Source organism: Neofelis nebulosa, chromosome 8 (genome assembly GCF_028018385.1).
Source record: "Neofelis nebulosa isolate mNeoNeb1 chromosome 8, mNeoNeb1.pri, whole genome shotgun sequence".
NCBI classification, from domain to species: Eukaryota; Metazoa; Chordata; class Mammalia; order Carnivora; family Felidae; genus Neofelis; species Neofelis nebulosa.
In genome coordinates this window covers 46,284,583-46,312,040 of record NC_080789.1, presented here as the reverse complement: position 1 = coordinate 46,312,040, position 27,458 = coordinate 46,284,583, and the positions used below count along the sequence as shown (strand labels likewise).

General features: G+C 40.5%; 1 protein-coding gene and 1 long non-coding RNA gene across 10 annotated transcripts in view; one reads left to right on the top strand and one right to left on the bottom strand.

Moving 5' to 3' along the window:
- LGR5 (leucine rich repeat containing G protein-coupled receptor 5) overlaps nucleotides 1–27,458 on the top strand; it is a 130,734-nt gene that overhangs the window by 92,790 nt on the left and 10,486 nt on the right. For 2 of the 3 annotated variants that reach the window (XM_058742037.1, XM_058742034.1), the window contains 9 exons: nucleotides 9,913–10,128; nucleotides 12,050–12,121; nucleotides 14,998–15,066; nucleotides 16,691–16,762; nucleotides 20,142–20,213; nucleotides 20,363–20,431; nucleotides 20,573–20,644; nucleotides 23,978–24,043; nucleotides 25,435–25,506. In XM_058742037.1, coding sequence (XP_058598020.1) covers nucleotides 9,913–10,128; nucleotides 12,050–12,121; nucleotides 14,998–15,066; nucleotides 16,691–16,762; nucleotides 20,142–20,213; nucleotides 20,363–20,431; nucleotides 20,573–20,644; nucleotides 23,978–24,043; nucleotides 25,435–25,506 — 780 coding nt within the window. The remainder of the gene's footprint in view (nucleotides 1–9,912; nucleotides 10,129–12,049; nucleotides 12,122–14,997; nucleotides 15,067–16,690; nucleotides 16,763–20,141; nucleotides 20,214–20,362; nucleotides 20,432–20,572; nucleotides 20,645–23,977; nucleotides 24,044–25,434; nucleotides 25,507–27,458) is intronic. The other variant, XM_058742035.1, reaches the window with a different exon arrangement.
- Nucleotides 13,258–27,122, bottom strand: LOC131519215 (uncharacterized). Of its 7 annotated transcripts, XR_009265531.1 has the most exons (5): nucleotides 25,933–26,286; nucleotides 25,148–25,845; nucleotides 24,099–24,197; nucleotides 21,040–23,641; nucleotides 15,159–16,796 (listed from the first exon to the last, which is right to left on the bottom strand). It is a non-coding gene; the product is annotated as an uncharacterized LOC131519215 (long non-coding RNA). The 7 variants fall into 7 exon arrangements; XR_009265528.1 differs by lacking the exon at nucleotides 15,159–16,796 and adding an exon at nucleotides 13,258–13,625 and having other exon boundaries at nucleotides 25,148–26,286; XR_009265532.1 differs by lacking the exons at nucleotides 25,148–25,845; nucleotides 25,933–26,286 and adding an exon at nucleotides 26,703–27,122.

The following is a 27,458-nucleotide window of genomic DNA, read 5'->3' as shown; positions in this document are numbered from 1 at the left end:
TCCTAAACATCTGCTTGGGATCAGCTCATCTCTCCCAGTTTGACTGTAGCCCACATTCCCTGATATCTCTGGCTCCAAACTCTTATCTCTGTGCCTGGCTTTTTCTACCTGCCCTTCCTAAACTGAGAGTTGGACCCCAGTGGTTCCTTCAGGGATTTTGGAGTTGATCTATCTACAAGATTTAGCTTTCTATTGTCTTAGCTGAGGACTCTCCACTTAAAGAATTCCAGGCCTCAAGGCAAACTAGTGGTTGCCAGAGGGCAGGTGGGAGTGGGGTGGGAGGGGATAAGCAAAGTAGGTGAAGGAGACGAAGAGGGGCAAACTTGCAGTTATAAAATAAATAAGTCACAGAGATGAAAAGTACAGTATAGGGAATGCAATCAGTAATGTCATAATGACAGTAGTATGGTGACAGTTGGTGACTACCGTTACCGTGGTGAGCACTGAGCGACACCTAATAACACTGTCTGTCAACTATACTTTAATAATGTTTTTTTTAAGGGCCCCTGGGTGGCTCAGTCGGTTAAGCAGCCAACTTCCTCAGGTCATGATCTCACAGTCTGGGAGTTTGAGCCCCGCATCGGGCTCCGTGCTGACAGCTCAGAGCCCGGAGCCTATTTCAGATTCTGTGTCTCCCTCTCTCTGACTCTCTCCTGTTCATGCTCTGTCTCTCTCTGTCTCAAAAATTAACGTTAAAAAAAATTTTTTAATAATTTTTTTTTTTAAAGTGTAGGGTTTGGGGAAGAACCATAATGCTAAGTCTTGGAGGGTTGATGAGGTTCGAATAGGCAGGAAGTAGGGGATGCTTATGAATACAAGGCTCAGAAGTACTGTGGGAGGGAGCTAAATAAGGACAAGTTGACTTAGGACAGAGAAATAGGAGAATAGCGTGGCCAGTGAAGGCGGATGGTGAACTTTGAATATCAGATGGGAAGTTTGGGTTTGAAGGAACGGTAATGTGGCAAAACCATGGATTCCTAACAGGGGAATGACATAGAGCATGGTTTGAGGGAGATTAATCTGGCAGCAGCCTACAGGATTAATTGAAGAGATAAGAGATCAAAGGCAAAAGGCCCAGCTCAGAGACTGTTGCAGTAATGCAGGTGTTAAGAGATAAGAGACTTAACTAGACAGTGGAAGTGGAGAGTTTTGGAGATAAAGATAAATGGAGAGGACTTGGTGAATGATTGGCTGGAAGGCAATGGAAGATTCAAAAAGGACCCCCAGATTTCAAACCCTGATGGTACCCGAGAGACTAATGGGGCCCTTGACCCCCCCACCCCAAAAAAAGTCTTTGTTTTCTATGGAGAAAAATGAAACTGGAGAAGTTAATGCTTGTGTTACTCGTCTCCTCGTTACAAAATTCACAGCAGCAATGACCTCTGAGAAAGGGAGCAACATACTGTAAATTGACTCTAAGATATTTCTCACTGGAGCCATGCACTCTCCAATAATGCCAGAAAGACAGGTTTGGTTCTGTTAGGCACTTCATCTAGCTGTTAGTCAAGCCAACCGACTAGTCTCTAAATTATTGCTCTTCAGTGAGCCTGTCGGTTTTATCTCTCCCCAAGCTGCAGAGATGAAAAAACTTTTTTACCTTTTCAGAAGTAAGTTTAAAGAGATCATTTTTCTTCCTGGTTTGCATTAAGTTTACCAATGAATAAGATGGAGAACAGAAAGGTAGAAGCAGAAATTCCCATTATATAAATTCATATGCTTAATGTCTTCCTAGGATATAAATGGGAAATTTCATTAAAAGGTAGAATCCCACATTGTGGTTACTCCATCAATATTAAATAACAATAAATAACAATGAAAATGACTCATTATTATGAAGAATTCATATAAATCAGCATTACTTCAGTCCATAAGAGTTCATATAGATAAAATTGTATCCCAATAGTATTATTATAATGATCTGGCAAATTCAATTCCAGTGATCCACTGGTTTTGGTGCAATAAAATTTCCAGGCAGTAAATTTCACTGTAATAAATATTTTAGAGACCTTGTCAAATTGTATTCTATATAAGCTTGGAAATCCATAACTCTCATTTCATAGCAAAGTAAGATAATAATGGGAAATGCTTTCATTTCTTAAAATGTTATAAATGAACTAAATGATTGTGCTCTTTTGACTATTCATGAATTATTCAAAATGGCCTCACAAAATGTACAAATGTATGTATAAGTGAGTTTGTCATTTTTTTTAACTTACAAAGAAAAAAATGCTCATCCAAATATAAAATAGAAATGTCAGTGATGAAAATGCTATGCTTCGGCTTCTTTTTAATATATTTTTTAAATTTTTTATTTATTTTTATATTTTTCAATTTTTATTTAATCTATTTTTTTTAATTTACACCCAAGTTAGCATATAGTGCAGCAATGATTTCAGGAGTAGATTCCTTAATGCCCTTTACCCATTTAGCCCATCCCCCCTCCCACAACCCCTCCAGTAACCCTGTTTGTTCTCCACATTTAAGAGTCTCTTAAGTTGTCCCCCTCCTTAAGTTGTCCCCTCCCTGTTTTTATATTATTTTTGCTTCCCTTCCTTTATGTTCATCTGTTTTGTCTCTTAAAGTCCTCATATGAGTGAAGTCATATATTTGTCTTTCTCTGACTGACTAATTTCACTTAGCATAATACCCTCTAGTTCCATCCACATAGTTGCAAATGGCAAGATTTCATTCTTTTTGATTGCCGAGTAATACTCCATTATATATATATACCACATCTTCTTTATCCATTCATCTGTCAGTGGACATTTGGGCTCTTTCCATACTTTGGCTATTGTTGATAGTGCTGCTATAAATATTGGGGTGCATGTGCCCGTTTGAAACAGCACACCTGTATCCTGTAGATAAATACCTAGTAGTGCAATTGCTGGGTCGTAGGGTAGTTCTATTTTTAGTTTCTTGAGGAACCTCCATACTGTTTTCCAGAGTGGCTGCACCAGTTTGCATTCCCACCAGCAGTGCCAAAGAGATCCTCTTTCTCCATATCCTCGTCAACATCTGTTGTTGCCTGAGTTGTTAATGTTAGCCATTCTGACTGGTGAGGTGGTATCTCATTGGGGCTTTGATTTGTATTTCCCTGATGATGAGTGATGTTGCGCATTTTTTCATGTGTCGGTTGGCCATCTGGATGTCTTCTTTGGAGATGTGTCTATTCATGTCTTTTGCCCATTTCTTCACTGGATTATTGGTTTTTTGGGTGTTGAGTTTGATAAGTTCTTTATAGATTTTGGATACTAACTAACCCTTTATCTCATACGTCGTTTGCAAATATCTTCTCCCATTCCGTCGGTTGCCTTTTAGTTTTGCTGATTGTTTCCTTCACTGTGCAGAAGCTTTTTATTTTGATGAGGTCCCAATAGTTCATTTTTGCTTTTGTTTTCCTTGCCTCCGGAGATGTGTTGAGTAGGAAGTTGCTGCGGCCAAGGTCAAAGAGGGTTTTCCCTGCCTTCTCTTCGAGGATTTTGATGGCTTCCTGTCTTACATTTAGGTCTTTCATCTATTTTGAGTTTATTTTTGCATACGGTGTCAGAATGTGGTCCAGGTTCATTTTTCTGCATGTCGCTGCCCAGTTTTCCCAGCACCACTTGCTGAAGAGACGGTTTTCATTCCATTGAATATTCTTTCCTGCTTTGTCAAAGATTAGTTGGCCATACTTTTGTGGGTCCATTTTTGGGTTCTCTATTCTGTTCCATTGATCTGAGTGTCTGTTCTTGTGCCAGAAAATGCTATGCTTCGTAATTCTGTTCACTGGAAGAATCCCCAGGAACTATACTCTACCTGCAGCTGCAATATTCTTCACACCTTTGACTTCTTTTTTCTCAAGTCATCTATGTTAATAATTGACATCATTACAGTCATGTCAGATATGGAATTAGCCAAGATCTATGGCTTATCTTTTGACTAACGCTTTCTTCCTTGTAGTTAATGTCTTATCAAAGACATTCTCAAACAGAGATATAAGCCTGTGTGATACACTGGCAAGGTACCATATTTGAGATCTATGTAAAGGTCCTTTTTCTGGAAAAACAATAGCAAGAATGATCTCATAGCTTCTATAATCCGTACAATAATGCCATTTATAAATCAAAAATTCCTTCCAGGAGTATGGAACACATTGGCCAAATGTTTCTTTTGAAAGAGAAAACTTATAAAACTAAGGTTTTATACATGAAAATATTATGGAAAAAAACTTTAGACAGAAGACAATAAAGTGAGTTGGGGTTTTTTTGGCCAGTGCCTGACATAAGTGATTTTTTTGCTTGTTACCTTCTAAGTCTTCATCACATAGGATACACTGATATTATAGAACTGCATTCACAGGTAACATGCAGTTTTGTTTTATTTTTAGTTTACATAATACTGGATGACATTCATCCCCGCTCTTGCATGGTCTCCATCCGCTCAGTTGCCCAGAATGGAACATGGAGTCACAGTAGCTTTCTTGCCTCCCCCTGTGGCCACAGCTGACAAGTCACCACATTCTGTTGAGCCCACTTATTTAGCAATCCTCCCACCGGGCCTTCCTGTCCATCTCCATACTTCTTTCAGGCCCTCGTCTTTTCTCACCTTCATGACTACAACTGCCTTGGTCACTTACTTTCCCACCAGTCCATCTGCACAGTGCTATCAGAGCGATCTTTCCACAGCACATGAGGTAGCCAGTCAGGAGACAGTATAGCTGCCCACCCCAAAGAAACATTTTGATGTAGATTCTGCAGATTATTTGGAATACAATGGGACATTGCTCATAGGTAGATAACCCAGAAATCTTCTGAAAGTAGTTATCCAGACTCTAAGTGCTTACCTTGGACACTCGAGAGTATTGAAGCCGGTCAGGATCTGGATGATCCTGACAAGGTCCCAGTGGTGAGGAGAGACAAATCCAGATCCACGAGGGACAGTCCCCTTGGCCAAGCAGTTTGCACAGCAGAATCCATTTGGTAGTTATGGAATCTTCCAACCTCAAGCCCTCCCTCCAGAGAGGGAGTTATTGCAACATATGCCCCAAAGTCATGACAGAACCATTTCTCATCGGTTGTAGTTCTCTAAGTAACACTGCCAAGACTCATACTTGATGAAAATTATGTTCATGCACCAGATGATGTCCTCGTTTTCCTCAGCCATGTTAGCCTTGTGAGCTAGGCTCGCTAGGCTAGCTCCAGCTTGGACGTTTGCTGGCCTAACACAGAAGATGCGTGCATCTTCTTTTCTCTGTGTTGGGAGGCTACCTACAACTTTAATCCAAACATGCAGTGTAGCTACTGAATTTACATGTGAAGGATTATGGTGAGTGGAAAATCAGCAGTCCCGCCAGCCCATATGACCCCCCAAAATGTCAGTCTCCTTTAGAAAGATTTGAAATTACAAAGGATAAGTTAAAGAAACTTTTAGAGGAAGGGGAAGCACTTCCTAAATGTGAAGATTTTTCTCAAATAATAACACCTAACATTTGTAGAGTGCTTCACTGTTTACAAAACACTTCCACATATGTTTTCTCTAATTCCCATGGCAATTCTGTGACCTGTTATGATTCTGCTTTACAGATATGAAAGTTGACCCTCAGAGAAATTAATCAGTGTGCCCCCAAATATCAAAATTAATAACTGACAGAGTCTTGACTCAATTTGTCTTAATTTTTCTAATTCAGTGCCCTTTCCAGTTTACCATATGTCTATTAAGTAACTAGTTGTTTGACATAAAAAGTAGCGTAGGGGCACCTGGATGGCTCAGTTGGTTAAGCTTCAGACTGTTGATGTTGGCTCAGGTCATGATCTTGCAGTTTGTGAGTTCAAGCTCCACATCGGGCTCTGCGCTGACAGTGTAGAGCCTGCTTGGTATTCTCTCTCCCCCTCTCTCTCTGCCCCTCCCCTGCTCATGCTATCTCTCAAATATAAATAAATAAAACTTTAAAAAAAAAAAAAAGAAAGTAGTGTAAAATTTTATCTATCAGATTGCTGTAAGTTATACGTAAAATAAGGAGCATAAAATGGGTGCCATTTCCCTTATAGTGATTACTTTTCTGAATGCATTTCAAGATCATAATTAAGAAGTTTTATTTGTCTGAAAGATAGTCAGGCCATTCCCATTGTTAAAGTGTTTGTTTGGCTACAGCTGTCTGCATCCAAGTTCTGTGCTACCTGTGTCACATTACTGATAGATACTTAAGTGTCAAGATCATTGCTAGGAATTGTCTCTGAGAATGTGCTATCACATGTCACCACTTCTCCTTTGCCTTTGGAGTGAAGATGTTCTAGTCAGTAATGTATCAGGAACAAAACGATTGGCCCTTTGTGATTACACGTGCGCACATACACATGTGCATGCACACGCATGTAATTGTAATACTGAAGACCAAAAAATGAGGATAACTTCTATTAAGTCTAATTGCGGATACCTCTTAATTATTTGTTATGGAAGATTAAAAAAGTAGCATTTTTCAGGATCAAAATTCACTGACAATGCAGTACTCCTTTTAACCAACTTTTGACTAAGGCAAAATTTGAGTTCACCTCTTTTACTCTGAATGGTTTCCATGGTCATAAAACAAAAACACAAACTGCTAACCAGGCTCAAGTAATAATAATTTAAAATCCTTAAGGAGAATTACAATTTACAAAGCTGTGTCATACCCCTTCCTTCATCATAAAGCAATCTTATAAAATAGAGGGGTGTTACCCCCATTTTACGGGTGTGAAGGCTGAGATCTGTTGACTTGGCCATGATCACACAGCTACTATGTATATACTGGCTTAGATCTAAGATTTCTCATCCCAAATTCAGATTCTAAGCTGCCTACACGCGCACACACACACACACCCTTTATGATTTGCATGAAATGGAAATGATAATAAAGAAACACTTAAGGGGTAGGGCCCCTGGGTGGCTCAGGTGGTTGAGCATCCGACTTCAGCTCATGTCATGATCTGACGGTTTGTGAGTTCGAGCCCCACATTGTGCTCTCTGCTATCAGCACAGAGCCCGCTTCAGACTCTCTCTCTCTCTCTCTCTGCCCTTCCCCCCTTCTCAAAAATAAATAAACATTAAAAAAAAAAAAAAAGAAAGAAACATTTAAAGGGTGCCTGGGTGGCTCAGTCAGTTGAATGCCCGACTTCAGCTCAGGTCAGGCGATGATCTCACAGTTCTTGAGTTTGAGCCCGACATCGGGCTCGCTGCTGTCTGGGCAGAGCCCACTTCCGATCCTCTGACCCCCGTCTCTCTCTGCCCCTCCCCCACTCACATTCTCTCTCTCTCTCTCTCTCTCTCTCTGTCTCTCAAATACACATTCAAAAAGAGAAACACTTAAAAAGTGGAGCTATATAATGCAGTTGTTTTTGTTGCTCCTGACAATATCATAAAACCACATTTTTATGTGTGTTTTTGTGTTCTCTGTAGTGATGTTTTTCTTATACAGCACTACTTAAATATGACATTTTCCAAGCCTATGCATAGACCATGCCAGCTGCCCCAAAAGACCAGACTGACATAATATGAGCTCTTTGTTTACTCAGTGAATAGGCACAACTTGTGCCCTGCCAGCTGCTTGGCCCACAGTCTTAACCTTGTTCTGTGAGAAACACCTGTATGAGTGGCTGGATAATTAATTCCATACTCCAGCCTTAGGATCTTCTGTTAAGATTAAATCAGATAAGGCCTCTGACTGTGAACAATATACCACTCTCTGGATTAGGTTTGGACCACTGAGGCCAGGTGGACATGGACTTCAAAACACTGCATTCAGAGGGAGTGTGGTTTATTGGGAGCTTCTTACATGAAGAGACTATTAAGGCAGAGAAACATTTTAGTGCTACGCTCAGGATACCCGAGTGTGGGGTCTGGGAGTATTAGTATGTGAAGTGTTAGGACTGGGCAGAATTGCCCCTGCCTTACTCAGTTCATTACGGATAGTAAATTGCTCTAAGATTACAGCATGGAGGCAGATTACATTCCTTTTTCGGGGGCGGGGTGGGGGTGATTCATTAAAGGCATTTATCCAGAGAAATGGGCTTATTGACATTGAAAACTGAGACCAAGGTCACTTCAAGTTCTAGCAGGAGCATTAACAGTAATTTAAATATCGAAGACAAGCCTGTGACTCAATGCTGAGAGAGCCTTTTCTGTAAAGGTATGTGGACGTTTGCACTGAACCTTAAGATGACTCATCTTCAAGACTCTTGGAAGCCACTTGTTGATATCTAATGTATAAGCCACTGGCAATTATCAGACAATATGTCACCTGAAACGCGGAAGCTCATGTTATTTCAGTAAAGTCTTCTTTCTTTAATCGTTACAAAGAGTTTACATATGTGCTTTGCTTCTGGTTAAATAAAAACAATCACTTCCTTACCCCTGACGAAAAGTATACCTTATTTGAACCTGGGCCAGACATGTTATCACCGGAGAAAGGGGGAAGAGGCAGTGTTGAGTTTTCCTAAACATTTCTGGTTCCCCATTGATAGAACCTGGAGATATTTATTTGGAACCTGTGTTTCTGCTGCCTGCAGTAATTGTTGCCCTCCTGGAAATGTAATTATGAGTGGGCCGTGACACCGAACTCTTCAAATTCATTCCACGTGACCTGATCTCAGTTATTCTCAAAACTTGGTCCAGGGCCTTCTTGGTCCATCACTTGTTCCCATTCGGTCAGTAGAGGTAGGAGCTAGAGGACAAGTGAAGTGACTTATGTGACCAAAAGTGAGGAAGCCGCTTTCCAAAGAGATTAGCTCCCTACCACAGAGAATTCTGTTTCTAAATTGTTTAAATTTGGTTTGCAAGGGATTATTTCATGATCCTGGTGCACTTCCTGCATCTGTTTAGTCTTAAATGCTTCCTAAAACGTTTTTCAAAATCCATGCGTGATTTTCTAATCCTCCCTAATACATGGGCTACTTAAAATGCAACTCCTCTTATTCTTTTTTTTAATCCTAGCTTTGGAAACAAATGTGTGAGCCTTAAGAACGGATGAGAAAAATGAGAGAGAGCCATCGGAAGCATTGCTGGGTGATGGTGGTTCTCTTGTTCGTGCACCTTACAGGAAATTTCAATTTCCAATAAGAAAAGCTCAGGCATTGTCATCACAGCCTCTGTTTCTGTTGGGTAGGGGCGAAACAAATGCATTGCACTCCCTCTGCTGGCTCAGAAGCTGCAATAGCTCATTAACCAGATCTATATTTAGATGGAGTTCCCCATTTAAAAAAAAAAAATGGTGTGTAGAAGAAAGAAGCAAAACCTGGGACAGCTGCTAATTTTACTATTCATTTAAAATGTCAGGAAAAACAAATATCTGCCCAATGCAAATGGTTACATGAGCAAGAAAACCAGCAGTTTTTAGGCTTTTCGGCATTGTACTAGGAAAAAAATAAAGGCTGCCTCTTCCCTCCCCAAGGCGTATCTCCAACAGCCATTAAAAATTACTCCGTTCTTTTCCAATACTGAAATGATCTTTTCCCAGAGCTCAATGAGCAAATTAATAGAATAGTATGTTTCATATGTTTGAAACACTCCAGAGAAAGCAAAGGCACGGATTTGGCTCCGGGTGAGGGGGAAGAGAAAGGGTGTCTTTCTCCTGGTGTCAGAAAGGAAAACTAAAAGATCATCACACTGAAAGTCTATACCTCAGGGGAGGCCACTTTCGTGCCTGAAGGCATGTTACCCACAAGCCTGGAAGGGAATCATAGCTCCGTGGAATTTTATGGCCCAGCAGACCTAAGAAGGCATGGTTGTACTCATGAGTGAGGACAGCCTACCAGGAGAGCAAGACGTTCCAGATGTCAGGGCATCCTGGGGGCCCGAGCCCTGCTTCACTCAGGTTCAACAGCATATTGAGAGTTTTCCTGCAAGGCAGATCTTCTGGCCCGGTTTTGCCCTCTTTACCTTCTCGCTTGCTTTCTTCCCCAGGCGTCTGGATGCTAACCACATCAGCTACGTCCCCCCAAGCTGTTTCAGTGGCCTGCATTCCTTGAGGCACTTGTGGCTGGATGACAACGCCCTGACAGAAATCCCTGTCCAGGCTTTCGGAAGTTTATCAGCACTGCAGGCCATGACTTTGGCCCTGAACAAAATACACCACATACCAGACTATGCCTTTGGAAACCTCTCCAGCTTGGTAGTTCTGTAAGTTTATTGATTCCCCGCCCCCCTTTTATACTTTTTAACTTTGGCCTTCAAGTGCCAGTCTTTCAAACCTTGAATAGGGACATTTTCAGGGAGGAAAACCCCCTGAACCCCTCCCCAAAATGACTCACAAATGTTCTAATTGTATAAAAGAATTCAACAGCTTTTAGCAAGCACCTGCTAAGTGCCAAGCACTGCAAGCAAAGGTAAACTATGACCTGTGTCTTCGGGAAGCCGATGAATATTGTTCAGGCAATCCTCACGCTGTACAGTTAGTCCAGTGACTGAAGTTAATAAAAACTCCTTATTTCTGGCAATAGTTTATTATTCAGGTCAAACTGAAATATGCCTTCATTAGTTAATATTTTTTGAACCCCTACCAGGGGGGAGAGAAGTAACAACAAACCATTGACAGAGAGCTGTGCGTTTGTGGGGCTTTCTTCCTGATGAGTCTAGATTTCTTTAAGTAAACCAAAATGATTCTCGAGTAAGTTTGAAAAATAATCAGTCTTCTTTAAGAGTGTAGTGATATACAAAAACATTAAAAAAAATTTTTTTTTAAAAAAACCGACTTCAGCTCAGGGCATGATCTCACAGTGTGTGAGTTCGAGCCCCGCCTCGGGCTCTGTGCTGACACCTCAGAGCCTGGAGCCTGTTTCGGATTCTGTGTCTCCCTCTCTCTCTGCCCCTCCCCTGCTCATGCTCTGTCTCTCTCTGTCTCAAAAATAAATAAAACCATTAAAAAAAAAATTTTTTTTAAGAGTGTAGCGATACGCCCCCGGTAATATAATGGTCCCTCAAGGCTGATAGAGGAAGACAGCAGCTGCTCAAAAGGCTGTAAGATCAGTGTGCGTAGGAACTGAAGAGGGCTTCTTCTGCCCTGTTTCTTCCCTTTGCTCCACACCCGCCCCCAGCCTGCCACTGCCTTCCATTATTCCAGTTTTCTTGATTACCCGTCTCCCTTGTATTGTAGTACATCTTCCTTTGAGGGCTGGCCAGCTTCTTACCCCTTTCCGCATGTGTTGTATGTGGAAGATTGTCAGTAAATGTCACATGAAACCAACATGTACTTATTAGAATAAAAATCTTAGTCTAAGAGGATAACAAGTTTGGGGTGATATTAGCAAATTTCTATACGGACTCTCACATATAAAGATGATGCTACCGACCCACCAGAGGCTGGGTATGTGCTTTAATTTTTTCCTCCCCCTGAGGGAATGGGTTTACAAGAGATCCACCCATTCTTTTTCACCCCGTTCTCCTTAAGCCCATTTTCCACAAATCCCTTTGGGACTTGGTCCAGTTTTCAGTTATGTACACAGCTGCTCTCACTGGCCCTGACTTAACGGACTTACCATTGAGCCAAAGATGATAATTTGTACACACTAATACTGCGTCGAGATAACTAATCTCCCTGGGCAGCCAAAAAAAATCTGATCGCCATTCTCTGTGGCTAAAATTGTTGTTGCCTGTTAACCTGTGGCCCCACCCTGGGAATGTAGACATTATAAGCCAGGAGCTTTGCTAGAAAATATGCTTCAAACGCTTCCTTCCATCCTTCATTTGCCAAAGATGGTCAGAATCTCTGCTTAACATCCTACAACCCAAAGCCGTGTTAACAACCTGAACTTCCTTTTATCAGCATGTTGCCCATAGTATTATACACTCCCTGATATCTCAAACCCAAAAGATAAAACTGTCATTGCCTATTAAATTCTCAGGTATGTAATCATCTATGGTAAGAGCGGATGGGTCATATAGACCTTTTAAAAAAAACAACAAAGTTAAACAAAGCATTTCTTATATATAATTAGTGCATTCTTTACTCTAAGTTTCTTTGGATTTAATCAATCTGAATGCTGTGCCTAAGTTTCCCTGTGCAGCATGCCTTCCTGACTGTGTCTGTAATGTTCTTCTGCAGGCATCTCCATAATAATAGAATTCACTCCCTGGGAAAGAAATGCTTTGATGGGCTCCACAGCCTAGAGACTTTGTGAGTTGACCTTTTATTTGTTTCCCTTTTTTCAGTGTTTTCATGAGTATTCTGAAGGAATCAAAATAGCCTTAAAGTCAAACTTGCTGTTTGGTTTGGTTAATTGCCTGAGCTTTAAACAGATATTTACGGCAGCTTTATCTTACACACACACACACACACACACACTCACACACACACACACACACACACACACTCACACACACACACACACAGAGGTAAGCAATAAAACTGATATTTTATTTTAATCTAACAAGAGTGGTAAATGAGTTAGAATCATTATAAACTAAATGAGATGTTCTCTACTGAGCAGTGACTGTTTGCTTAGGAATGTGTACTCTGTGTCAAGGATCAATTCTATACTGTCACTCAGGCTCACTATTCATGAGTCTAGCCTGCACTCCCTGCTCCGCGCCCCCGCCACCACTGCCCCCAATGAGAGGACACCAACCAGGCAAATGCCAGGACTCTCTAATCTGAGATGAACAGGTGTCTCATTAACAAACCACAAAGGTTCACACTAAAGCAATTCAAAAAACTAAAAAATAATAACAGCTACCATTTCTTGGGCATATCTATAACCAAATATTGCACTGCGTGTTGGCACACATTGTTTCATTTAACAGCCATCTGAGGAGAGCGGCCATCACTGTCCCACTTTCTGCTCTAGTCAGGCTAAGTTATTTTACGAACATGACATATCTAGTCAGTAGCATAGCTGGGATTCGCTTCTTCCCTAGTTTGAGTCTGAAGTCCATGCTTACCAGTATACACTGCTTCCAAAGAATAGGTCAAAAGTTCAGTTCTGAATTGGTACCTATAATAAAAATAGAGTCCAGCCAGCTGACCGCCAAGAGCCTTTCCCAGAGGCACGGTGAGAAGAATTCTCATTGACCTCACCAGGCTCCAGCCGTTTCCCAGGGGAAGAGCTGCTACTCATTGCCCTAGCTGAGTGCGAGAGGTATAATGAGGGTAAGGTGACAGGCAGTGAGGGTCCTGAGTGTTCTGGAAGAAAGGGCATGCTTCCATTTGTGCCCCCTCTCACTCCCATATTTTTAATATTCAAATACAGTAAGTCACACAGGGCCTGAATCTACAATGTTGGCTCTGACCCAAGAGATACCAAAGACCATCTCTTCTGTGGCCTTGGAGCCCATTATTTATTTGAATACAGAGCTTAGCATTCGTACATGGTCGGTTTAGCTTCGAACCAGGTCTGGGTCTGGTGATTTCTTGAGGGACCATCTGTTGTTAGTGGTCTTCTCCAGGTCAATGAGTGCTCACGCTCTCTTTCCAGGGTTACTTAAATCACCCTGTGCCTCCTCTTAGAAGAGAGGAACCATCCTCATAAGGAGATGCCAAAGATGAACTTATCCAGGACTTTGAAGTCAATTTTATGGCATAAGCAAGCCATTCCCATGAGCTGCTTGGTAAAATTAGAACTTCTCCCTTATCCACACAGGGCTGGGCATGATATCTTAGCAATGCAAAGCACCTTCCAGTCCTTTCCAACAGAGGAGGAACAAAAAACAGTATTGGCTTTGAAGGGTGTTTCCATAAATAGTGTCTCCTTTATTCCCCCCCACATTTGAGATGAAGACCTTGGATTTCATGTAAAGAGTAAAGCATTTCTGGGCAAATTCATATGAGTCTCATTCTCCCCCTCCCCTCCCCTCCCCTCCCCTCCCCTTGCCCAGGGCTACAGAGGATCAGTAAATTGGTTACTCCCAACCTCTTCCTTTCCTTCACTAGAAACCCAAGTAATTTATAAGGACCCAGTCCTCGTTTAATCAAAACAGAGCATCTGGAGAGATTTACAAACAGGAAGAAAATTTATGTCCACAAAAGACACGAGTTTCCTGCCTGCAGTATAGCTTAAGGATGGTTTGTGCCAGACAAGTAGGAATCCTGATTCATGTTTAACTCGGTCAAATTATCTCTCTTAAAATTAAAAAGCAATTCTTCTCCATAGAGGAAGATCTAACCACATCTGATTGCCTGACCAAAAGGTTTTTCTGCGTCATCTGGGAAATCTGACATTCCCAGAGACTAGGAGGCAATTACTTTTTCATACGAAGTTGTAGGCATAAGGTGGAGTAAGTCTATAAAGCGCTTGTGAGTAATGGAATTGAAAAGCCATTTGTGTCATAACAGATCGAGAAATTAATGTTTCAAAATTGTTTGGCCATTCCATCTCTGTGCCTGAAGGATAACATAGAGCTCTGCCTCACAGACCAAGGAAAACATACTTCTGATCTGAATCATTATTTGTGACCCTGAAGAAACTCTAGACCCGATGCCCTTCCTGAAGAGTACCCAGTACCACATAAACCTCTCCAGAAGCAGGCTATCATCCTGGACCTCAGCCTGGGAGAGACACATGGACTCATCAGGAGTCAGGGACAAAGCAGCTTTCCAAGATGCCCTCTCAGGCGAGACTCTGAAACGCAGGGGGTAGGTCAGAGGGTGTAGGTGGGAACAAGAAAGGAGATGTGATTCAGGAGCCAGGACGAGAGCACACACAAGCTGCCAGCTTGGTGAGCCGGGTTCAGGTGAACGGCTACATCAGCAAGCAGCCAACACCTGGCCAAACGTCCCTTTTACTTGAACGTTAACACTGTCATCTGTCCCTCCCTTTTTTTAAATGCCTCTGTGCCACTGAGACTTGACTCTGAAATGTCTCATGATCAGTGTGATGACCAATTTTAATGCACATACTGGTCAGCAAACCAAGAAAATCTCTTTCCATAAAGAGAAGGAATGAGAATTTTTATCAGTGATCCTGCCCCATTGGACGGCATGTTAACTTTCTCTGTATAAGTAGTATATTCGAATTTTTAAATGAGAAACTGAAAATACTATTTACTTATTTTCAGAGATTTAAATTATAATAATCTTGATGAATTTCCCACTGCCATCAGGACACTCTCCAACCTTAAAGAACTGTAAGTATTTAGGACAGATTTAATGGGAGAATTCTATTCTTTGTGAATTCACTTTAAAATATGTTTGATTATTGTACATAGTGTGACTGACTAGAAGATTTTTAAAAGCTTGTATAGGGGCACCTAGGTGGCTCAGTCGGTTAAGCATCTGACTCTTGATATCAGCTCAGGTAGTGATCTTGCAGTCTTGAGATCAAGCCCCAAGTTGGGCTCCATGCTGAGTGTGGAGCCTGCTTGGGATTTTCTCTCTCCCACTCTCTTTCTGCCCCTCCCCCACTCTCTCTCTCTCTCTGTCTCTCTCTCTCTCTCTCTCAAAATAAATAAATAAACATTTAAACAAATAAATAAGTTTGTATAAATAATGGTTAAGTAAACCTGTAATATATTTTAATTTACTCTACCATCAGATAGTCTTTTTTAAATTTATAATGGATTTCTCTAATATGTGTATATTAAAAAATATATACATAGTTCTCTAAATCATACTCTTTTCCTAAGCTATATTTCCCCAACATTTATATACTTCATAGATTTATAGAAAATTGCTATGGAATTCAGTTATTTGCCAAGCATTTTGAAAAACAAACTTCTCTAGGCTGCATAAGTCTAGGACTAGAGAAATCAAATGCATGTGCCTAGTACTATGCTAGATGCTTTCACATACATTATTTCATATTCTTTAAATACTCTGTGAGTCATATTTAATTTTTAAAAACTTACAATTTTACTAAGGTAAAGCTAACTTTCAGCTCCTAGGTTGCATATATTGTCTTTTATATACTAAAATTTAATTGCCTTTTCTTTGTACCTAAAAATATGAATAATGTATGAAAGGAATGTTCCAATATTTGGAAAGAAAAATAAACATAGAGCCTATCCTCTTGGCTGAGAGAAATAAGACACACAGCTAAAGGAGGCAGACAACAGGGCTTGTTTGTAAGAAAAAGCCTTTAGGAGGGGGTTCTCCCTCAGGAACCCCACGTGTGGCTGAACCGGGAAGTCATCGTGGTCTCTGCTTAGGCAACCCAAAGACTGTCACTCACCTTATCCAGCCACAGGCCCACATGGGACCCAGAGATCATTGACTCTGCCCCTCTGCCATTCAGACAACATTAGCACCGACAGAGGAGAGTCAATTTGTTATTACACACTCACTGAGCAACTTCCCTCAGCTCAGGAAATTTTGCCCTCATAAGGAGATTACTTAAATCTCTGCTTCACAGCAGCTTAAGTCAATTTTCTCTTCTCCTAGCTTCAAATGGGGTCAGAAGGAGTGATCATAATCCCCTCTCCAAAGATGGTTCCCTCTCTCTCAAGTTGTTATACAATGGTGCTCTATTGGATATTAACAGATGGAATTTCTTTTTATAACATTAGATTGTAAATTTCCATAAAGCACAACTATTATTTTCAGATTCTTTATTCCTCTTTCAAGATAAGAGCTCGTGATTTCTTTTTCTCCTAGTGAGCACATAAGCTTCAAAATGCATAGAGGAATTTAACTGTATCCTCTAGTTACCAAAGATGTTGATTATTGCCACAGGAAGGGGGTGGGGGGAGGTACCATTACATAATTTTACCCTACACGTTATTTTCTAAAAAAAAATTTTCCCTCTCTTTCTAGAGGATTTCACAGCAACAATATCAAGTCAATACCTGAGAAAGCATTTGTAGGCAATCCTTCTCTTATTACAATGTAAGTGGCCATAGTTCTTTTTGATTTTTCCATCCTGAAATATAATACATAATGCACTTTTAAATATAATACAATGAGTGTCCTATATTTTCCCAAGTTTGGTCTTTGTCAGTGTAAGAATCTATACAGAGAAGTGTATGGAGAGATGTTTTGTCAGGTTTTAGCTGAATGCTAAAATAACATCAAAGATTCTTTTTTTTTATACCCTACAAGTGTGCATTGCATTATACTTCGTATCTTCAGATGCCTTGTCTCACTTCACAAAAATCTTGTGAAATAGTTTTGCTTATCTCTATTTTCTAAGGAATAAAACTCATTTTCAGAGTATCAATGTCAAGGTCACCTAATCATTCAGAACTTAAATCCAAGTATACTCGAAATATAAATTATTACGTACAAATGGGAGTCCTTTACAGCAATAGACTCCATTGATGGTGGGGGTTTGGGGCATACTGGCTTATGCTAGGTTTCTATATCGATTTGTTACCAAGCCCAAGCATTGAGTCACATTTATAGAATTACAAGCTAGGTTGTAATCCTAGAAAGATGTGTATATTCTTAAAAGGTGTATTGGGGATTTATATGCCATCAAAGCATAAAATAGAGTTACAACTACAGCTTATAATTAATTGGTTATATGTTCACATTTTAGCAGAGACAGAAGACTGATCATCTGTAGACATACATGAAGATGAAAATAGGCATTAGGATTGTTCTTTGTTAAAGACCCCTGGCAGATTTGGGGCGTAGTACTGGCCTGAGGTCTGCAGGAGGGGTCTTGGATATGCAGGAGGAGAGTAAGGACAACTGTTGAACCTGACTCTAGGGGCATTTCTTGGTAGATATTCATCCTGTGCCAACTTAAGAGGCTTTTTGGAACCGGGTAGCATCTGTCACCAATGAGCTGGAATCCCAATTAGCCCTGACAACTGAAAAAAAAAAAAAAAATACCATTCATCGTTTCTGAAATATGTTGACAGTATGTTGGCAAACTAAGGGTTTTAAAGTCTATTGCCAATAAACATTAGGCCTCATTAGAGAGTATTTACATATTAAGAGTTGGCAAATTGCATTGCCTTTGCTTCTTTTTCCTTGCAGCCACAAGCCTGGGTTTGTTTTTTTAATCGCTCTTTTGATATGCTAATACCACTTGAGAAAGGACTTGAAGCCCCCAAAATTTATTAGTGCTTCTATCCAGTATTTTATGGTATTCACTGTTTTCTCCCTGAAACTCTCCTCTCCTTGCTTCTGCCTCTATCTCTTGCCACTGCCACCCCATCAAGGATCCCCAGCTCCCACTCTGTGTGAACGCTTCCCTTGTCCCATTGGCTACCCAGTCCCCATGTCTACCTCTATGGTCCCCGTCCTCCGTGTGACTTCTTTTCATGCCCACTGCCCCCAGCCTCTGCCAGCCACCACCTCGACATTTTTGCCACCCTCCCTGCCTCTACCGCTAACAGACCTGTCACCCTGAAGCACAGCATCCATCACTCTCTTGCTGTGAAACATACGGAGATTCAGGATTGTCTAGAGTGAGTCTCCTGACCAGCTCCCCAAAGCTCTCCTCAATTACCATATGCCATAACCCAGATGGACTAAGCTATCCTCATAGAACAAAACTCTTTTATTTCCTTTGCTCCTATGATTCCATCCCCTCACAATGCTTATTGAAATTCTGTCTTCCTGGGCCCATTTCCAATGATATTCCATTAAGTTTTTCTTGATCTCACAAGAAAACTCCCTCCTAAGAACCCTTTAACTCCTTATTTGTATTTGTGATACTTAGGTACACAAGCATGTGTATTCATATCTGCCCAGGATACATACATACACACGTGTGAACACAATTATATACATACAAGCATATTGTCTAGATAAGGGACAGTGTCATATTATGATGAAAACTCCATTTTTAATCATAAGACCTTCTAGCTCTAGCTCTTTCTCTTACCAATTGTCTAACCCAAGAGAAGAGGTTGGAGGGTAAGAGGACAGAAGGGGACTTAGGTTGGTTGGGTGACAATTCTATCCCAGGTACTATACCAGATGTCACACAAGCATTAGCTCTTTCAATTTTTACACAAACCCTACAACTAAGATTTATTATTCCAGCTTAACAAATTAGGAAAGTAAGGCTCTGGGAAGTAATGTACTTGCCAAAGTATCTGAGCTTTAGTTTCCTCCTCCAAAAATTAGATAAATAATATCTAAGTATCTGTGCTATGGATCTCATAAAGCTGTTGAGTAGACCAACTGAGCTATACATGTGAAAGTACTTTATCAACCAGGACATTGGATGCTGCTATTTATTTGTTCTGTCCCAACTGATTCCAAGCTTCTTTAGGGCAGGGACATTTTACCCATCTGCAAACTCCCAGAATCTAGCATAATGTCAAGCACATAGTAGATACTTAATTACGGCTTCCCTAATGAATCAGTCTCTAAATTCCCACAGTACTGACCCTCATACTTTGAGCACAGTAGACACCAATAAATATTAGTTGAATTTCATTGAACTAGGATGTGTCAACTGAGAACTTTTTGTAGGGCTCCATTGACCAGACAATTCAAATACCATTACATTGAAAACATCTGTAGGACAGCCTGGGTGGCTCGGTTGGTTCAGTGTCTGACTCTTGATTTTGGCTCAGGTCATGATCTCACAGTTCATGGGATCAAGCCCCACGTCAGGCTCTGTGCTGACAGCGCAGAGCTTGCTTGGGGTTTTCTCTCTCCCTCTCTCTCTGTCCCTTCCCCACTCATGCTCTTTTCTCCCTCCCAGAATAAATAAGTAAACATTTTTTTTTAAATCTGTAAAACAAAATATCATTTAAGTTCTAATAATGTCTTACCTTTAAAAGCAGTCATGAATTTTTTTAAAAAACTAAATGTCACCAAAAAAAAGCAGAGTAGCAAATTTTCTCTCAAATAATTTGAGGAGTCCTTCTTGTATGTTGTAAGATTTGACTAACTTTCATATAAATATATGTACTCATCTTTGTTTATTTAATGATATGACTGGCAACCCCTTGAATTACCTTCTTGCCACTTGATGAATGGTCCTCGGATGTTGGAGGAAGAGGAAGATTTTTAAGTATACCTATAGTCTGCTCACTTGCTTTTCTCCTTAGTAACTATCACTCATGTCTACCTTGTTATCAGAAATTTTCATTTTTATATAGTATGGATTTCTTACCCAAAGCCTCCTCATGTGAGTTAAAACATTTTTGAGGTTTGCCTGATACCAAGTAATTGGGATGTTATACAATATAGTATAATCACGGTTACACACACTTAATATAGTCCCTGAAATTTTGAACAGGTATTCATTTGTCATTCAACTTTTATACTAAGACATTGGTGTTTGGATTTTTTTCAGACATTTCTATGACAACCCCATTCAGCTTGTTGGAAGATCCGCTTTTCAACATTTACCTGAACTAAGAACACTGTAAGTTTTTCTCTTGCAGATCGCTTTCCCTTGTAGGGTTGTTGTAAAAACCACATGCATATTTTAAGTTAAAGTGCTTTGAAAATGGCACTAAAATTACCCCTTTCTGGAAACTTCTTTTGATAGTACTCATGTACCCCTCCTTCTAGGACTTTGAATGGTGCCTCACAAATAACTGAATTTCCTGATTTAACTGGAACTGCGAGCCTGGAGAGTTTGTAAGTACTCGAATAGGCTCTTGACTTGGCCCAGCACACACACTGCCCTTGAAGCCTGACCAGTCTTAAAGTCAGTGAATAAAAATATGTCACTGTGCAATGCCTGAATAAAAGAATTATGTCTGGTTTGTGTTTCAACAGGACTTTAACTGGAGCACAGATCTCATCTCTTCCTCAAACCGCCTGCGATCAGTTACCTAATCTGCAAGTGCTGTGCGTATCAGGAAGGCAGTAACATTGTGTAAACAGGCAACTTCTATCTAGGAGCAAAATGGCAGGCGTTATTTCAATAATGCTTTAAAAGGGGAGAAAGTTCTTTCCTTGCAGGGCTCCAGCAGGTCGGTCCTCCCTCGCCCCCGTGGGGGGTTAGGGAATTGACTCTCTCATGTGACCCCGGTAATGGTGGCGGCACACCCTTTGTTCCCAAGTTCCATCCAGTCTCCCATTAGAGTTTCAACTGGCACACGTTTCCTGTCAGAAAATGGATATGAACAAGCCTAGATAACTTAATTTCCCCTTCTTTGCAGAGCAGAAAAAAATTACCTAATGGATTAAAAACCCAATATGGATGCCAAAATAAAAAATTAAGTTATCAGACCCATACAAACCTTGATAAAGGTGACCAAACATTCTTCCAGTATAGTTGTGGGTGCCATGTTCTAATGTTTCCACTAATGGTTAAACAGCTTGCATTTATTATTTCTGTTGACTTGGGTTGTTGGTTTTTTTTCCTCTGCCTTTCCCTTTCTGAAAAGTAGTTTATAGGAATTTGAAGAGCTTTGTTTTGACCTTCCATTTTCAGCCCTTCCCCTCAACTCCCAACCCTATTACCATCCTCTCATGCATTGTGGGAACTTAATGAATGGACCCTTAGTCTCCAGTCATGGCTGTGTTCTCACAGAGGAGACATCTGTGTCAGTTGAATGCCTCTAATTCCACCACAGGCTTCACCCAGTAGCAGAGGTACAAGCAGCACTACAAGTGTAAGGGGAAGAATGGGAATGTCTGCCATAATGATTCTGCCTTCCCCTCTCCCAGCCCCCTAGCCACTTTAGACTTCAGTTGTTCAGTGATAGGAGATTGTAATAACACCACGTGACAGCCTTGGAGTCAGTCATTTGTGTGTAAAGGGAGGGAACATAGAGTAAGTCTCCTCCTCTTCTCCCACATCGCCCTCTGAGGTATAGATACAGATGAGGAAGCTGAGAATTAGGACAGTTAAGCACATTTGTCAAAGTCACACAGCAAGAAAGTAGCAGAGTCCAAATTCAAATACAGGCAGTTTGATTGAATACCAGGAGAGAGTGCATGAACACCAGGTAGTGGAAATCTTAGGGGCCATTTTAGAATTCTGCCTACCCACCCAAAATGGCATAATTACCCTCATTTCTCAAGGAAACTGGCTTAATAACATGACTAAGATTTCACAGGCTATAGCTAATACTTAAGGAGCCAGCATTTAAACTGCATCTGTCTCCACTATGTCACATAGCAAATGGTAAACCACCCAGGTCTAGAATTGCATAAATTGGCTAAGAGCAAAGTCCCTGGTCTGTTTTTCTGGTTCAAATCCCGTCTCTCTATACACCAGCAAGAGATCTTGAGGAAGTTATTTATCCCTTCTGGGGTTCCATTTCCCAGTCTATAAAATAGAGACATAGCCATTTCCTTCAGAGGATCATCATGAGGATTAAATGAATTACTACATGTCAGACACTTATACCAGCACTGGAACATCGTAAACTCTCAGGCAGTGTTAGCTCTTATCAACTTCTTTCTTGTTTCCCTTAAACCATTACTCTTTCTTCAAGCTAGTCTTTCCTCAAGCTGAAACTTGAAAGGTCTGAAAGAATACAAATCCATTAACCACAGAAGCTTGTCATTTTCAAAGCACTTCAACCTGTAATTTTGATTTGTTCTTCACAACACTGCAAGATCAGCAGGTATCTTCTCATTTAAGGAGAGAACTAAAAAGCGTATAATGCTTTGACCAACATATTGACCAAGTTGAAGAATCTAAGTTGAGGCTGAGAATAGGACTCAGGGTCCCAACCTCTACTACAGTCTACTTTATGTTCTGGAAACATAGGTCTGCGAGCTTCCACCCTTTGGCTGAATCATCCACTGAGTACTTGTACATGAAGAAATTGCCCCCAAGTTGCTTCACCTCCATGGGAATTCCCTGGCTGTGTGTGGCTTTCCCCACTAAGTAGCTGGTGATCTTAGGCAAATTATTTCACATTGTATGGTAATAATCAGTGTCTCCCTCATAAGGTGACCACAGGTCAAATGAAATAATTTAGGTAAAGCTGTAAATATGGTGTCTATATTTAAGAAGTGCTTCATCAATGTTAGCCATGAAAATCATTAGGTAGAAGGTAGGTAGAAGGTGACACTGGGTCTTTACATGGAAGAAGGTTTTATGTATCCTCTACTAAGAGGTGCACAGGAAGGATTTGTCTCCTTGCAGTGTGTGGAGATGAGCGAACCAAATTATTATCAGCTTTGATGATATGTATGTCCATTTTATCACATTTACTACTTTTTAAAAATATACACCGAATTTTTAACCAGGTGTATTTGTGCGTAGGTGTGGGGTATGGTTTTGGGTTTTTTCATATTTTGTTTGGTTTAGTTTGGTCTTTCAAGCCTCTAGTATAAACTACAAACTTGTGTTTGCAAACAGCTTCGTTTGCATTATTTGTGTGTGGTAACTGAACTGTATTTCTATATGAATTCCATTTATTCACTAAATGTAGAAAAAAGTGATCAATTACAAGAACAAGATAATTTAAAAGCCTCTTAGAAAACAGTATGGATTTTTCAGTTCCATGGTGGCGATCTGGTTTGAAGAATTAGAATCAGGCATGAAAGTGTGTTAGTTGATTAGCCGATAACTTTTAAAACATGAGACAAGATTTTTTTTAAATATCTATGTTACTTTATCTACCAGCTTTCTTTTTTTAAGCTTTCTGCAAATTACCATGGCTTGTTTTAGATTAGTTATATTATACTATAAATATGTCCAGATGTTTTTGTTATTCTGTAATTTGTTGAGTTTTGGCTGAAGACTTTCTTAGATTTTTTTTTCCCCCTTGTAGTGATTGATTTCAAAGTTAGTGCTATGTTTTGACTTGTTGTTGGATTTTTTTTTAGCTGATTAGAAAAGAACCAACAATGATTCTCTTAGCTGTAGAGATATAGCAGCTCCTAGAAAGAGAGACACAATTATTTAATTTAATTTGGACTCATTTCAGCAAGATAATAGCTAGAACATTGTAGATCATCACTAACAAAATATAAATAAATTTGTTAAGTAAATTATTTAAATCAATTAAAGAAGTACAACAGCCACATTTCAGTAAACGTTTGGATCTATGCTTAATCCAATAATGCCTCTGACTACCTGCTCCATGTCAGGGCTGGGGAAACGTTCAGAGTCTGCCTTTGGGAGATATATCATCTTGGAGAGGAAAGGAGAGCAAAGCATGTTTCCTTAAGATTAATATATAACAGATTTTCCCTTTTGTACCTTCTGTTTTTCAGAGATCTATCTTACAACCTGCTGGAAGATTTACCCAGTTTTTCAGTCTGCCAAAAGCTTCAGAAAATGTACGTCTATAAGAGTTTCTAAGTCACTTAGCAAAGAACAAGAGCCAAAACTCACTTTTCCAGGGGTCATTGGTTTGCTTGCCCTGCAGGTCGCTGGGGAGGCATTTGGTGCTTTTCCCTTCTTATACACACAAGGTGTGACTGTGTAGGATGCCTATTAAGTTGGGAAACACAGATAATATTATTTTTCTATGCATTGTACTGTAAGTAAAGCATTTATTATGCTTTTTTTCTTTCTTCCCCCAAACTTGGTGATATAAGAACTGAGTTTATTTGAGCTTTGGAATTTTTCTAAACTTATATATCCAGTGAGTGACGTTACTTTTAAATACAGGAAGGACTTGGGTTTGTTGGGGTGTTGGTTCCACATAGTCATCCTTAGAGGTGGTGCCCTATTTGTCTGTCATATTTGAGGTGCCATGGATGCTACTTACACATGAAACATGCTAACCTTCTTGCCTCCTCTACAAAGGATCAGCCTTATTGCTTTTTTTCATGTTTATTTATTTATTTTTTCGAGAGAGGGAGAAAGTGCACGCAGAGTCAGAGAGGGGCAGAGAGAGGGAGAGAGAAAATCTCGAGCAGGCTCTGCGCTGTCAGCCAGAGCCCGATGAGGAGCTTGTTCTCAGGACCGAGAGATCATGACCTGAGTCCAAACCAAGAGTTGGATGCTTAACCGACTGAGCCACCCGGGCGCCCCAGCATTATTGCTTTATAGACATACTTCGGTTTTGATCAAAACAATATTAACCATCTGGGGTGCCTGGGTGCTCATGGTTTCCACTCAGGTCATGATCTCATGGTTTTTGCGTGACGGAGCCCCCGTCGGGCTCTGTGCTGACAGTGACAGCCCTGCTTGGGATTCTCTCTCTCTTCTTTCTTTCCCTCTCTCTCTGCCCCTCCCCCACCCTCTCAGTCTTTCTCAAAATAAGTAAATAAACTTAAAAAAAAAAAAACAACAATATTAACCACCGGTATTTTCCCACTTAATTTTTCCCTGAATGCCTTTGGGTGATTAAGAGAGAAAAAGAAAGACAAATCCGTCTTTAAAAGGTAAGGATTTGACTCTCTTGAAGACCCCCAAAGAATACTAGAATGACTCACAAGGCAGAGCCAGCAGGCGCCACATGATTGAATGATGATGGCATTTGGAATATAGTTTTACATCCACCCGAAAGAACTCGTTGCTCTGAAAGAGCGGCAACGCTTAAGTGTATAAATTGGAATGTTCTTCTTTAAACAAAACAAAAAATTTTTAATCAGTCACTTGACACTCATATTTCATGTGTTCCTTTGATTGAGGGCAGGTAATCTTTCTGTAGAAGTACTCCGAAAACTAATCTTTGAAACCAGTGACTTTGAAATCAATCTTTGGAACCCTGTCGTTTCAGAGACCTGCGACATAATGAAATCTTTGAAATTAAAGTTGACACTTTCCAGCAGTTGCTCAGCCTCCGAGCTCTGTGAGTACTGCCTGCCAGCGCCTTTCCCAACACAGAGCGCTTTCTCTCTCTTTCGGGTCTTCCCCAATGTTTTCTTTCCACTGGACACTGGAATTGTTGGGCTTTCGTGCCTGTATTTGCCATCAAAGGGCAAGTATCCTGCTCGTGATAATTTCCAGGAGTATATTCAAAAGTAGTAAATTTGCAGTCTGCTCTCTGATATGAAACTTGAATGAAGAGGAAGGAGGCCAAGCTGTTGAATCACCTACGAAATGCGTTTCTGTCAGCAGCCTGGAATTGGTAGGGATTTCCACACGGAAATGGGATGACCACACAATACTTCCTGCCCATTCGTTTTTCCTGGGGAAACAGTTTTCAAGATGTGTCTCAAAGTGCTTAAGAGCCGTCATGGGGCCACCGTCAAGAATGCAGGTTCCAGGTCCTTACCTGCCTCATGAGTTAGAATCTCTGAGGTGGTTCAGGTGGGTCCCGACGATCTGCTTTTTAACAAGTACCCTGAGGTTTGAGCACAACTGCCCTGGAAAGGCTTCTGTTGATCAGATGAGTAAGAATTGTAAATACAGTATCTAATTCCATTTTATGAATGAAAACACCATGTATTAACCATAAACTTAAAAAAGAAAACCTTGGTAACAGATTGTTTTCTGTGTCAGTTAACTCTTTTTCACCTCCAAACTGAGTTTCAATGTAGTTTTGATGAATAATGACAATATAGAATGTTTAAACTCGGTATATTTTGATAAAACCCCCTTTTTCCCTAAGGTTTTTCTTTTTTCTTTTTTTTTTTAATGTTTATTTTTGAGAGAGAGAGAGTCAGAGCATGAGTGGGGGAGGGGCAGAAAGATTGGGAGACAGAATCTAAAGCAGGCTCCAGTCTCCGGGCTGTCAGCACAGATGTGGGGCTCGAACTCAGGAGCCATGAGATCATGACCTGAGCCAAAGTCGGAGGCTTAACCGACTGAGCCACCCAGGCGCCCCCTAAAGTTTTTCTGAATACTTAAGAGACTATATCCTTGTAAAATAATACTATTCCTCAAAACATTTTAAATTTAACTTTAAGAATCATCTTCTAAAAATTTACCTTGAAAACTATCTCGTTCTGAATTTAAGTATGTTGCCCTTCCCATTTGTTTTATATCAGCTTGTGAAGTTCTTCTACTTTTTTTTAAATAAATGTAAAACAAAAAATACATTACCTCCTTTCATTACCTGCCTTTTTCATCCAGTTGGAGTTCTGGCTGTTTCCAAAGGTCAGTTCCATTTTAAAAGGCTGAAACAGTTGATAACACTCTATTATGTCATTGAATTTGCTAATAGAGTAGAACTTAAATGTTCTCATCAAAAAAAAAATTTTTTTTTCATATGCACATGAAATAGAAGACTGATCTCTAACGATAGCAAAAGAATGGGATCCTGAAGGCTACATGTATGAGTGTCGCTGAATTCTTCCAGCCCCTTAGACCTCACATCCATCACTCACCCAACTCTGCCAACTCCAGTTCAGCTGCTCTTCTGCCACTGGCCCATCATTGGTCTCCACTCATCCATCCCATTCTCTAAAGAGAATCTTTCTCAAACAGAAGTCTAATCATGGTACTTTCCCTGCTTCAAGAATCTTTTTAGTCCCCTATTGTCTTCAAATCCACACCAGACTTCCCAGCACCACCTTCAAAATCTGACTCCAACCTCCTGACTCTTACCCAGGCATTCCAGTCCCCTGACACATGGTGGCCATTTCCCCTATTCCTGTTGCCCATCGGATTCCTCTCCACCCTTGACTCGTCCCCTGCCCATGCCACAAGAACAAGATCTGCGAGCCCACTCCACTCTGATGCACTTTGCACGTTCTCTGCTACGGGACTCAACACTCAGCTCTGCCACGGGTAGACTATGCCCTGGCCCCCAAATGACAAGAACTCTTTTATCTTCTTATCCCCAGGGTCAGGTGCAGT